Source organism: Spea bombifrons, chromosome 6 (genome assembly GCF_027358695.1).
Source record: "Spea bombifrons isolate aSpeBom1 chromosome 6, aSpeBom1.2.pri, whole genome shotgun sequence".
NCBI classification, from domain to species: domain Eukaryota; kingdom Metazoa; phylum Chordata; class Amphibia; order Anura; family Pelobatidae; genus Spea; species Spea bombifrons.
Genome location: NC_071092.1, coordinates 41,480,415 through 41,494,491, shown reverse-complemented (window position 1 = coordinate 41,494,491; position 14,077 = coordinate 41,480,415). Strand labels below are relative to the sequence as shown.

General features: G+C 39.6%; 1 protein-coding gene across 1 annotated transcript; it reads right to left on the bottom strand.

The window, feature by feature from the left end:
- Positions 1-1,350: 1,350 nt before the first annotated feature.
- PDZK1IP1 (PDZK1 interacting protein 1) lies at positions 1,351-8,196 on the bottom strand. The gene is made up of 4 exons (XM_053469516.1): positions 8,067-8,196; positions 4,897-5,020; positions 2,938-3,030; positions 1,351-1,848 (listed from the first exon to the last, which is right to left on the bottom strand). The coding sequence occupies exons 1-4, from the start codon at positions 8,128-8,130 to the stop codon at positions 1,776-1,778; spliced, it is 354 nt and encodes a 117-aa protein (XP_053325491.1). The 5' UTR covers positions 8,131-8,196; the 3' UTR covers positions 1,351-1,775.
- Positions 8,197-14,077: the final 5,881 nt, after the last annotated feature.

Genomic DNA, 14,077 nt, shown 5'->3' with positions numbered 1-14,077 from the left:
ATATAATAACATTTTATCCGTGATAAGAAAGATGCATATAGCCGTAGTTGCCCAAGAGGGAATGGAGGCTGCGGTTAACGTTAATGTCTTCTATTGAAAAGATGCAAAACTGCATAAGCTTTTGGGGTCTCGGCGGTCTCTTTTTCCATCTAGGGTCCCAAAAACCTCCGAGGTCCCAAAAGCTTATGTACCAGGTCCTGGGGTCAGTGTCCCTGTGTCAAGCAGAATCCTCATTGCTCCTCTGTGCAATAGGCCAGCTGGGAGATCCGAGGCCTAGAACAGCGACTCCATGCCTCCAACCGCCCCGCTTTTGCCACTCTCTATCTCTGTCAGCAGGACCGCGGCATTCAGGACCACAATCCCGCGGCTCCAATTTCATTCTCCGGTGTCGGGGATACCATGTCAGCGCATGCTAAGTACCGCTGCCTTCCGTGCTCCGTCGGCCAGCGTCCCAATTTGCCGGGGGTAGAAGTTGGGACCCCCCATAGTGAATGGCAAACTATTGGCTAATACTTGCGACACTTTGTGGCAGCATTCACCACATATCCCAAAAGAATTGGGCCAGTCCTGTAATGTTAGCAAAGTGTCCCAAATTACCTCCTTCTGGGACAAGTCCTTAAATGAGTTTCTGTGGATGAGGAGGGTGCGGTGTAGAAACGTCGTTCTTTTATACCATCTGTGGCTTCACAACCATTTTAAATCTATCAGAGGTCTTGCAGGATCTTGGTAAACTAACTGGTTATGTTGAATTTACTTTCTTGTACCGATGAAATCATCACTAACAGTAACTGGTTATTTTCTTGGCAGAACACTCGGTTTGTTTCTAAACATGTCTTAACATTCTCACAACGCTGCCTGGCTGTCGGCATTGGACTAACACACTTAGTGTAGCATTTAAAGTGAAAAAGTCATTATAGACGCACAACCCCACCTATAAATAATAGCTTCTCACATATATAATAATCCAGCAATGTTCACAACAGCTAAATCAGAACAAAAAGAATAGCATGAGGTTTATTATCATCAAGTGGAACAGCACCTTTAGACGCTTTATACCACGTCTCAAAACTTAAATTTGAAAGGTTCTAAATTGCTTGTAAAAATATAGTTTTTGAAATGGTTAATAATGAATCTTCTCAACCGGACGAATGCTGACTTTAGGCGTACGGAGTTATTATTAACAGTTTAAGCAAAACATTGACACCCTTTGGATTAATAATTTAGTGCCCTGCGTGGAACGGGTTTACCTGCTGACTGCGCAGCCTTAGTGAATATGTATTTTAATTTCTTTGCTATTTAACTGAATAGAACCTTTTTTTTTTAATGACCATCTGATCTGAGAAATAAAAGTTACACGAAATCAATCATTTATTCTTCATTCATTCATAAAAAAAATCTATTACATTTACAAATCTGTTTATTATTATTGCATTTTCTTAATATTTTCAACTAACATTGATATTCATCCATTGATAATCTGGGGGGCCAGACATCCTCTGCTGAATGGGGTACATGATCTACTACTCAATTTGCAGAATTTTGCAGAATTTATTATTCTGGTTATTCCGAACCGTCAGACTGTGATTGTATTTCATGAATCTATTTATTTCCCCAAAATCTTTATCTGTTTGTTTGAGTGTCGGTTTTGTATCTTCCTCCCCGTTCTTTCTGGTTCAGTGAAGGATCGCAACGTCATCCTTCATGCCCTGTGGTGTTCTTCTACCATCTTATTTCCAGACCAACCCTATACAATAGCCTATTAGGAATTGGCATCGCTACATAGCAGTACTGAGTACGTTGTCTGTGACCTCGATTGGGTTTTCATACGCGTTGTCATGCTCACTGGATCTGCAATTAGAAAGGAAAATCACATCAATCCTCGTTACCGTGAATCAGAGTCTGCCCCGCCAGACACGACCCGTCACACCCTCTGTCCCTGTCGGTTTTGAATGTGTTATAAATGTATTTATATCTATCCCTCTTCTCCTTGGGCACTTGAAGGGTTAATTCAGCTCTGCCTTTTGCCTCATTAGAAATAAAATATTTTTCCCAAATTTCATTGAATTCCTTTTTTTTGGGCACGTAAAGGGTAAAGCTCATAGAAAAGCAAATACGGTAGTTTTTTTTTTTCTTAGAGCCTTAAATAGAGTGCTGTATACTGTAGTGTAGTTAAGCATTGAAGAAAACGGGTTTTATTTAATTTTGTTCCAATAATCTTCTTTTACCCACAGATCTAGTGGCTGCCATCATGATATCTTGGGCTGTTTGCCATTTTATGGATATGCTAATGATGTCCTGCTTGTACAATGAAATTCTTTCCTCCATAGACTTCCATTAGTCAGACTGTCAGTGCCTGAGTCATTAGGACTGAGCCCTTCCATTATTTAGCAGGAATCATGATGTTAGTCTAGTAGAGCTAGAAAATATACAAATGCCAGACATGTAACTGTAATAATGGCGTTATTAATAAGAATCACTATTAATTATCTTCCTTCCATTCTCCCGTGTCGTTTTGTAGCATTTACACTGTGAACAGGAACACAACTTGTACTGCAAAGTAGTTAAACTGTAACAAGAAAGCGACTCTGTACCCGAGCGCTTTCTGCTTGCTTAGTGTTTCCTGCTGTTTAGTTTTTGCTGTGTCAAAGTACATCTTATTCATAGTGGTGAGAATGAGTAAATTATTTATGTGTACTTAATTATTATTTTTATTATCATTGATTTATTTTGCACGTGAAATGTTGGAACCCCCCCCCTCCAAATCCAGGATGCCTGTTAACGTGGAGATTGCTCTTGACGTTTATGTTAATAATATTATCTCCAGGCCAGATTTTACTCGGCCATCCGTTGCAAAGTTTAAAAGCTAAATTAATATAAAAAAATCCTCGATATCATAAAGCCTGGACTGTGATGTTGTAATATGTATCCCATACACACCTGACATCATGCACCCTATACTGGTGGTACGTGCCATTGGAGGTCACATCTTCATCTGTAGATTTCATCGCCATGTCTGGGTCCTTGATATCTCTGTAGGAGAACAGATTACACATTAGTAAAGATAAAAACAGTAACTATTGTTTGCACGAGACAAGCATAGCATGTTTGTCTGGAAATTCTCTGTATAAAGCTGACTCTTTTGCTACTCTGAAGGCCTTTCAGCCATATCGGGACAGTCGGCAGCCATGCTTCCAAATAATATGTGTTCCTCTATATGGAAAAAGTTGAAGAACAAGTATTTGAACCATTTCTTCTCCGGTTGTTGGAATGGTAATAAAGTTAAGAGATGAAAGCTGCAATTCATTAGAAGTCAAAAAGCATTAAACTGCCCACAAAATTTCCAAGGGATGGTGCAATGTCTGGGAGCTTCTAAACCCTTTGTTAGTTTAAGTAAATGTATGAATATTTTGTTTAGTTTTATAATGCCAACAGATGCAGAGAGGATATACCTCTGTATACCAAGAAACATACCATATGATGGCAGATATGACCCATTTGGCCCATCGTCTGACCATTGTTTTAGTTGTAAAGACTCAGACCTTAACCAGTCCTCGGTCTAATCTTGGATTGAAGATTTATGCGTGTCTGATGTGTCAGTTCCCTCACTATAAGATGATAAGGATAAGATGTCTACCATCCAGGAAACTAAAACGTCCTTATTTTACATCTAAACCTCCAATCCTCTTGTTCTAATAGTTCTCCTCCATGCTTTACTGGTTCCAGGAGATAATTATAATCCACCAAGCATTCAACTGTAAGACATTAGAATGTATTGAAACAACGGAAGCCTCCGTGACATGGGGGCTACCTGGAGGCTATATTTCCCCTTATCGATGGCAGACCCCTGGATTGCACTACATACTTCCAGCAGGTGACAGTGGACACTAATTGCAGTGCAATATCTGGTTCCCTTGCTTGGATTTATGTGTAAGCCTCTTGGCAAGTGCTAGAGGAGTGCTAGATCCCAGTTTCCTCTTCCTCCTGTCTGACCAATACTATAAGTTCAGATGGCAGGAGACTCTACGTTGGTGTTGGTTGCATAAATTGCATATGATCTGCATATCATGTTTTACATATGGTGTGATGCATGCTGGTTGTAACTCACCACTAGTCAATTGAAAGGCTCTTGGAGGCTGGTGGTAATTGTTTCCCTAATAACGTTAGTTCTTGTTTTATCTTAATACAAGTCTTGCTTTGTTAATGGAGCAGCCCTTGGGGTAAAGTACTTTATTGTTATGCTTTTATGTACCACAGTGTGACTGAGGTTCCCAAAGAGTTATGTTTTTTGCTGTTTTTGGTGCTAGTTTGGCCTGATGGTTGAAGTCTCATGTTCCCTGTGGCCATGGGGAGAAGGAATGATCGCCTAGTGGGTGTACAGGTTGTTCCCGTCACAGCTTTGAATAACATTTCTCACTTGTAGCTAGTTTAGTGATGTTCATCATTATAATAAGCCAATTATTACCCTGGGTATCTGAATGACATGATACTGATAATCATATCGGTAAGCATCAAGATTAATGTCTGCGGTGCGTAACTATCGAGCTATGGCACTAATGACGCAGTAAGGGGCACTGGATATAGTATGCCACTCATGGCACAAAAACCAGAAGAGCCAGTCACGAGGAACGTGTACATCTATAAAATAAATACCCCAGGCTGGCGTTTGCTTTAGCTGCCAGAAGCGAGTGAGAGCTTAATGTATCAACTATTGCGCAATACACCCCACTACACCATGCAGCTTGCTTCGTGATAAATGTGAAACATTGACAGCAACTAAGAGCTAGCCGGTCATTAACATATTTACATGTACGGTGTTAGAATTTGTAACGTTACAACGAAAATACAAATATATGTGTCCGGTTGGTGAGATATAATGAAGGATGCGCTAAAACTTACTGTGTTCTTCTGTTCCACACCCTGTTAGCCACGTAAACCACGAGAACGAGAAAAAGGAACACGGCTACCGCTATCAGCCCCGTCAGCCACTGAGGAAACTTTCGTAGATTGGCAGAGCGTTGGTCTAGAAGAGAAATGTGGCAAACGCCATATAAACATGCGCACGTGACTCCCCTATCAAAAATAATATGTTCTTTCCCCTCGTGGAGTTCGTTGGTGCTCAAAGAACACGTGGGATTTGTGGAGTATCACACAGTAAAGAAATAATTACTAAATATTTTATATTTGTGTGTTAAATTCTGAAATACCGAGACAGTGACCGTTATTTCACGTTGAAATCATAGGTTTTTAATCAGGCATCCATGAGGGTTAACGTCCAAGTGTCAGAAGGTGGTGGGACAGGAAAGTGGGTTCATTTCAGAAAACCACAGAACCATAAAATTACAAGTATCTGTTAAATGTGAAAGTCCGCAGATCTAATAATTAGCTAACAGGACAGTTTCAGGTACATGCTGTGCTCGTTTTCGGATCATGTGTAGTACTGGGATATGACGCCTCATTTGCACAGGCACAACAAAAACAGCCAGAAGCCATTCTGAATGTACTAAAGGAAAGCCTCATGAAAAAAAGGCAGAGTTTTTCCAGAAAAATTGTCAATTATTAAAGTTGTGAATCTTTTTTTCTTAGAAAATCTGCTATGGTTTTTATACTTTTGTCTGCTGACAAACAAGCAAATAACAGACCGTTATTAGCAGGACCTAACAACCAGCAGAGGTTTTTCATTGTTGGCATGACACAATTTCATAAACAAAATGGCCGACATAGCGTATGACTGAAAATAAGAGATTGGTGAATCCAGTGGTTTGAACAAATATGCCAGGGGCCCCTATGAGACTTACAGTGAGGCAAGTGCTGCTTAACGGGCCACCTGAATAGAAGCATGCAGAGGGAAAACGGATCACCGCATCCTAATGCCCGGGGTCGCGTGATTTTAGATGAACTGTGCACGTGCATCTACATCAGGCTGGCGGTTAAGCTTCACGTGCGGCCGGTACCTCACAGCGCTTTTAAAAGTTACTAAAACACAGCAAAGTATTCTGGCAGCAGGTGGGGCACTTTGAATATATTAACACACACACACACACACACACACGGTATGGCACCGTTGGCGTTGGGGGTCGCCTTCCGCTTTGTCTCCCGCAACATCCTTAAACAATGGCTCCTGCTAACTCTGTCTTACATGGTCATCTACAACCAAAACATGGCTGCCTATCCAAAAATAAGAGGTAGAAATGGCCGGGCATAGGCACGTGACCTGGTTTTACTGAGGACTTAATTAAATACCCCCCCATGGTGTATCCTTAACCAAATAGCCCTGCTCTCTCATTACCACCCAAGCACTCTATTAACACAAAGAAGATAAGGGAGCTTTAGCTTAATAGATTTTCCTATGGTCACAATGTTATAACTATTAAAGTGCATATACAGCCATCAAAAACATTAATTAATATAAATGTAAACTTTTTGTTAAGTGGGAAATCTGCAAAACATGATAAATAAAATGGCAACAGTTAAAAAAAAGAACACAGTAGAACTTACTTTTTATAAATAATACAGAAACATTTACAAACGTTCGTACGATTTACAAAGACTTTTCTCAAAGGGGTGCGTAAAAGGTTAGGGAAGGTGTTCTGAAGTCACAGAGTTTCTCACAGGAAGAGGTGCGTTGCTGACGTTGTGAAACAAGGAGTGTAGTCGTTGAGAAACACTCTTGTAGTTGGGCCAATGGGCGGTAGGACAATAGACTTCAATCCAAGTCATTAAGTTGCCACTTTATATTGAAGTGCGTGCATAGAATTCTTGCAAACCCTCCAAAAATATGTTTTTTCGAACAAAAAAATAACAAATGGATTGCAGAGAAATTTACCAAGCATGGAAAATGTTTTGTTGATTCACACTCCATTTTTAGAACTTTACGCTCCATTTGTGATCATAATGCCACCTGAGATATAGCCTAAGGTCATTGGCAATGTGGGATCCCAGCCTCGTCCAACAGAAAGACAAAACAGGGATCTACAAACCCACAGAAGCATCTAGGCTCCAGTAACCAGATACTCGTGAGGTCCCAAAACCTTGGAGAACTTCACATCTTCTTATATGTTGGCCCAATAAAAGGTATCCACCTTGACTAAATACTCTATGGGCTAATATGGCAATATTCTTTGTATTATGAAGGACATAGAACACTTTGTCTCTTGAACATTAGAGTTTTACACTCCTGCCAGATGGGTAAAATTGGACCCTACGCTAAAAACCTGCCAAGCCTATGAGAGGAGCTGACAACTTCACAAGGACATGGTGTTTTCTGCTAGTATACCTAGGAGGGGATTATTGAGGAGCAATGTTTGGGGTTTTTTTCTACAATTAAGTTAATGGTGGGACACTTGGACTCATGCCAGAACAAAAAGGATTGAAAAAAAACATTAGCCAAACAAAAAGCTTTATCAGTAGATGACAATAAAAAAAGAAATACTGAATAATTAATGATTTTATGTTAAAAATAGTTGATATTGCAAAATATTAAGCTATAATGTTCATCGCTGTTGCATTTCATATTTCTTTGTATTAGCAATGAGACTGAAAATAAATCACACTGAGATTAGAAAACGCTCAATTATTATTCATCAGCTTTTTATAACATTAGCCAATCTTTGCTTCTCAGAAAAGCAGTTTGCCAACACGTAGTCTGTCAACATATTACACGCGGAGGCAGACAATCACTGCATTGTCTTCGATTCTGGCATTCGACGTGTTAAAGAAAAAAAAGTTTGAAAGTGAAAACGTAATTTCACTCTAACACCCCCACTCTCCAAAGAATAACACAGACGCTTTCACTCTCTAATTTCTCTTCTCTTAGGGGTTTATTCACTAAACCATGAGCTGCAGGTGAATTGCGGTGAGCCGAAAAGGTGGAACCTTGAAGAATTTCACTTACAAGAAGGGCTGAGCTGGTCCTGTATAACATATGGAGCTTGAAGTCATCCTGCCGCTGTTTATACAGCCCTTTTTGCAAGAGAATCTCGCAGCGGTTAACCCTTCATATACCGCATATTTCTTGTGTTTCAATATATAAAATACAGATACTCTCGATTTCCGATCAGGTAACGTACCTGGCTGGCAGCAGACTTGTCCCAGCGTGACCAGGAAAAAGAACGCAAGCTGCAAAGAGAGCATGATCAGAGGGGGGGTCTGTCCGATGTCTCCTGGATAGATCACTGAACGGAGAATCACATCGCATTGTTCTGGAGAAGGAGGAAGCATTCCAGGGCAGTTAATACCAAATCTGAAGGGTGTTTGGATACACCTCTTGGCTTTGGGAGGGATCTAACCCATTACACAAATTATTTGCATTTCTGACAACGGGCGATTCTTTATCTGGGAAACTGGGTGATTAATACGTTTTATTTGGTAATAATAACACAAGTTGGAACAAATCTCTCTCTCGCCCCCATTAAAAGCAAATGAGTTTGAGTCACGTTCAGACAAAGCTGTTTACATACAGATTCGGGATTAGTGGCAAGTTTTATTTCCTCTGTTAAATAACAGGCTTTCGTCAGGATTACATTTTTTATAAATAAATTCATAAATGTGGCTTACCTTTGGGAGAAGCTGCAGCTCCAGGCATACATTTGATGACTGGATTGTCCTTTAAAGATACTTTTAGTAAAAACTTTTCTCAGTACTTATCATGGCATAAAACAGGGTTCATATTTTTTAAACCATGTTTTCAACCCCTGTTATAAAACAATTTATGCGAAGACCTAAAAAAAAATGGCCCCAGCACCCCAGCGTGTCTAGCAATCGTATCTTAAACAGGTAGCAACAGTTAAGAGAGAATAAGTTCTGGGGAGAGATACTACTTTTGTGTTCTTGAGTTTGACGTCTTGGATAACCTGACAATACCGTTGCCCTTTGAGTGTTGAGTGTCCAATAAAAAGTATAACTGTCGTAAGAATTACTGACTACAAGAGACTGAAAGATGGCTTCCCACCGTTGAATGTCCCAAGTCTCTCCAGGAACAAATCTTTAAACCTGGGAAAACAACGTTACGCCACATATTGTTTCTTTAAAAGATACAAAAAAAAAACAACAAGGGCGTAAAATGACTTAGAAAAGGGAAAAAGAGAGAAAGGGTTTGGAGGAGGAGAATATGGTGTGTATTTGCTCTTATTGCAGGCCGAGAAGGCAAAAGAACCGTTCAGATGTGTCAGATGTGTCTGGATTTTATATCCTGAGTGTCCGATCGGCCATGTTGATTATACATTAAAAGTAGGAGAAAGCGAAACCAATTGGCATCCCGAGGCCTGCATCTGTCTCCGACCCTCCTGGTCCATGTGTCTATGGAACGTTGCAATGATGCATTTCCTTTAAATCCAGATAATATCTGACTTTAGAAGATTTGTTTTTTACTGATTAATTAGTAACTACCTAACTTGTTTTCGGACAGGGTCATCAAATGATGAGGCTAATCTCTCAGCCTTTGTTTGCAAATTCCTTCCTCGCTTAGCAGGAAAGTGCATCTCCAGGAAATCATTCACCATAAACGAGAAGAAAAAGTGTCAAGATTATTTATTTTGGACGATCTAGTCATCGGTTCCTGAGCAATAATATCTGTTAGGGGTGCAATGGATTGAAAGTAATCAATCGCTGAACACCTTCAGGATAAAATTATTAATATAAGGACTCCAGTAATTTGATGACCAACAGTGGTCGTGGAGGTAAGTGGTGGTGGAAGTATAGGGAGCTGCCCTTGGTCAGCGACCATCAGTTATCAGTTATACGTCACTACTTATAACATGACCACAGCTCTAAAGATAGCCAGACACAAAAATATATATAAAAAAACCACTTTTTTCCGCAGTGAGGAAGATCGATCTGAGCCAAAAAAAACAATTAAAAGTCATATAAGATGTTCTGCTTGGTTCCAACTGACCTCAAAGGCTAAAGGTACATGCATCTGCTAAACCAATGCAGGAAGGAAACATAGTTCCAATTTAGGATGATAGTAAGATTCAAATGCAATCTTTATAGAGCGACAAAATATAATCATGAGAAATTTGCATGGAATTTTGGTGTAAGTTTGTTCTCTTTTAAGGTTCTTGCATGGGAGCTGTGGGTTGGATGTTGAGAAATAAAAAGGATTTTGTAGACTTGTTGGTAGTGAATTTGGATCCAGCAGGTGGAGCTAAAGCGAAAGGTATTTTCACAGGTGTGACAAACCTAATTCCAATTAAAAAAAAATAAAAAAAAAAAAAATAATAATAATAATAATAAATAATAATAATAATGGTGTGGTTCCGGGTCCTTTCTATTGTCTGGTGAATCAGACAAGGCAAAATAGCTTAAAGATTTTTTTTTTGTTTTTTTTTGGTTTTTTTTAGTATTCTATTTCATTTTATAAAATGTATTTGGCTGAGTATTATTTGTTTCAGGCAGTTAGAAAGTAACAAAGAGATGCTGTAGTCCTTCGAACTTAATAAAGAGCACAAGGGCCTTTGAGATGTATAACGCTGTCATCCAAACACCTTGGCTACATAAATAGTGATTTGAAATGAAATTGATTTATTTTCTCTCCTTAATTGAAATACTGTTTCTGCTCAGACGATAATCCCTCTTGAACATGCACGTATAATTACAAATTCATAGAACATCTTTCCCAGGAGCTATAATAGTTGTGGACGGTATCCTCCGAGATGGGTGTCTTATTAGAAATTCACTGCCGAGCGTTAACGAGGCTTCATTAGCTGTAGAGAAGAGATAGAGCCGGACTGCACAGGCCCAATGTTCCTCCGGGGAGAATTTAATTGGAATGACTCTGTAGCACAACAAGAGCAGATAATGTGTTTTTCCTAGATGATTGTTTTTACATATCCTAATGTTCTTATAGATAAGGTTATGCTGAGCATCCCATGGGGCTCTTTGAATAATAAGGTGGAATTATATTGCCTAGCTGTGAACTATAGTAAGTCTTGGCCAACTGGCCAGCAGAATTCCCAGAGCCCAGAGCCCAGAGCGGCTAGGTACTAGTATCCATGTGTGCATCTTTGTGATGTATGCCAGGCTGTGTGCGTTAGTGTGTGTGTTAGTGTTGAGTGCCTTATTGTGTTGGTGTGAGTTTTTTGAGTGGGTGTGCTAGTGCGAGTCTCTGAATGAGTATGTTAGTTTGACTTTCTTTGTGGATGTGTGTTAGTGTGAGTGTCTGGGTGTGTGCATTAGTATGAGTGTGCTAGTGTAGGTGTGACATAATGTATGTGGGTGTGGTTTTGGTGGGCATGGTTTTTGATTGGGTGGGCAGCATTTCATCCTTGGACCCGGTAGCACAATGTCCTCGGCCACCCTGATCATAAAACACCTTTTTTTAAGAAAATAATGACCCAAAACATCTACAATAAAGCCATGTCTCAGTTTGTTCTGTTTCCTTATTAACCTTTCCGTAAGGCTCTTAGGTCAGGTCAGATATGTCATAATTAAGACAAAGGCTTATTTGTATCAATTAGCTTTTATCACCCGTATCCCGCTGCCCATGTTGTTGGCAGCTAACGTGTCTTGTAATTGCTGTTGTTCAAGCTGTTACTGAAATGCCCTGGTCAGTAGCCACAGAGCAAGCCATTTAGAATTGGACCACAAATAGATATAATTGAAGTTAATTACACGCACTTGTAGATTTCAGGAAAAAAACAAGAGATCGCATTATTAACCCGAGAACAGTTAAAGTGAATAGGTGGCCGGGTGGCTTTGCAGTTTGCTGAATGGGATGGCAGCCTGAAAAGACCCTCTGTAAGTTCAGCATCAGAGATAAACAGATCGTATTCAGATCAGATTTATTTCTGTCGTTTAAGAAGTCCCCGGCAACCGGGCAGGGCGTCTGCTGTGAAGATTTATGGAACATCCAAAGCCACAAGAGAAAGGTCCATGAACATAAACAAGAGATGCACTTACTAGAATTAAAGTGCGGTAATTTATCTGTCAAATAAAACGAGTTGGCACCGTTCAGTATCAAAAGAAAAAAAAGAAAACACTGGATATGGCTGAATTAATAAAACAATGGCAATGCATTAAAAACATGGGGCCGTAGGCAGTCCGTGATCATGGCTTGGATTTTTAACTCACGCAAAGTTAAAGGGCCATCAGATTTAAACAAAACAGCGGGTTTGACATTTCATAGCTAACAGGGTAATGGTCATGACATGGTCCCGCTGGCAGCCACCATTGACCTTATATCACAAGAGGCAACGTATAGTAATGGACACTCCATTATCCTTGTAATAATGGAGAACCCACTACTGCCGGACAACCGGACCAGTAGAAGATTATCCACATGGTAGCCCACACTACGGTGCAGAACAACTAGGAGAGAATTCCGTCTCAAGAGGAGCATCGCATGGATCCATTAGCGCTGCAGAATACGCCCAATGACTATGGCTTGTGACCACCATGTGGACCTCATCATCCACAGCATGGCAGCAGACTTGATGCTTGAAATTGCTGAACGTACTAGAAACTTAATGAGTGAGAGATTGTGGAGGAGTAATCATGCAGACACTGAAAACCTTTTTTTCATGGTAGACATATGAGTTGTGTTTTTAATATGTTTATAATATTTATTCTAATCTCTAGGTTTAGAGCTGTTAACTGAGGAGTTTGTGAGATTTGAGGGAGATATATTTTAAGAAGTAGGCAATACATAAGTACATTTATATTTTTTGCACTAATGTGACATCATTTGATTCAATTAACGAAGAGAAAAAGTACATAAGTTATGATAACTTACAAATTATGGAAGGGACAGATGCCGCCATGTGAGACATCATTCCCCTAACATACAGTCTGAGAAGTTTTGTCCAACCAAGAAGGTTACAGAAGAAAAAAAAGACAAACAGAAGAAATTCAAGAAGAACAAAAATGATGAAAATCCCTGGGGCTTTCAAGCAGGTGGTCTCTCTGTTGAATACAGCAGAATTTATGGAGCAAGATCTAGTAGAGAAAGCCAAACATATGTGTTGTAAATGTTTCTCCCTCCTCTGTATGGCAGATGTGTCCCTGGGGTGAAATGATGTAAAACAAGCAATAAACCTATAGTCTACATACTTGTTAATCCCTTTTTACCGTTGCTTTCTTGTAAACCATTGTGATGTAGACGTGTCTTTCCTATTTCCATAAACTGGATCTCACTCCCACCAAAGTTGCTCTTCTTTATAGTACAACGATTGCCACAGAAGCCAAACTGTGCTGTGGTCTGAGGCATGCCACATTAACGTGTGCCAATTGTCTCCCATTAACACAATCAGTGACAATCAGCATCATCCATCAAGACATTACTTCCCATCATCAGTTCCACCAGCAGGTATCCAGTAGTTTCTACATATATTGAGATGCATGGCTTAATAATGTATCACTTTATCTATTCATTTGTATAAATTTAGAGTGTGAGTGTGTGTCAGTGTGTGAGTGAGTGTCAGTGTGTGTGAGTGTGTGTGTGTGTTCCTTAACCCAGGCTTAGAGGTTAGAATGCTAATGCAGCTGAGATCTTGTGTGTTCTTGTCCCCAACACATTGTGTCATCTCACATTGCACCCCTTGTCTCTGGGGCACCGCTTGCACTTGCTTGACTCGCCTAGTGCTAAAACCAGTCCTGTTTGTGTGTGCTCTGTCTTGTCAAGGGTTAAGTGATATTTAAAAGTTTTTCAGATGTATCAAATTATAACATTTTACCATAATGGCAACTGACTTCCAGATAGAGAAAGGCTATTTTATTAATTAAAAAGGATAAGCACACAAAATAGCAGCAGAACAACAGAACAACAGCAAAAATCCAGACAAATGAAGCCAAAATGTTCTAAATGAACAACAAATAACACAAGTAAACCTTTCAATAAGAACAATAACATCATAAAAAGGGTTAAATGAACAACAATATGCATACATCTAATCAGACATTTGTGAGTATTAAAACAATGATGCACGCATGCAAGCACACATATACACACACACATATACACACATACACACATACATACATACACATATACACACATACATACATATATACATGTATACAGTTGAATAAATCACCAAATATGGGGATATGTACAGTGATATAACAAATATAACACATATATAGA

Coding starts and splice junctions, on each gene's coding strand:
- PDZK1IP1 (XM_053469516.1), bottom strand. CDS start 8,130: ATGCTCTCTTTGCAGCTTGCGTTCTTTTTCCTGGTCACGCTGGGACAA. Junction 3,031..4,896: donor GTGTGGAACAGAAGAACACA/GTAAGTTTTAGC, acceptor GTTCTCCTACAG/AGATATCAAGGACCCAGACA. Junction 1,849..2,937: donor TATAGGGTGCATGATGTCAG/GTGTGTATGGGA, acceptor TTCTAATTGCAG/ATCCAGTGAGCATGACAACG.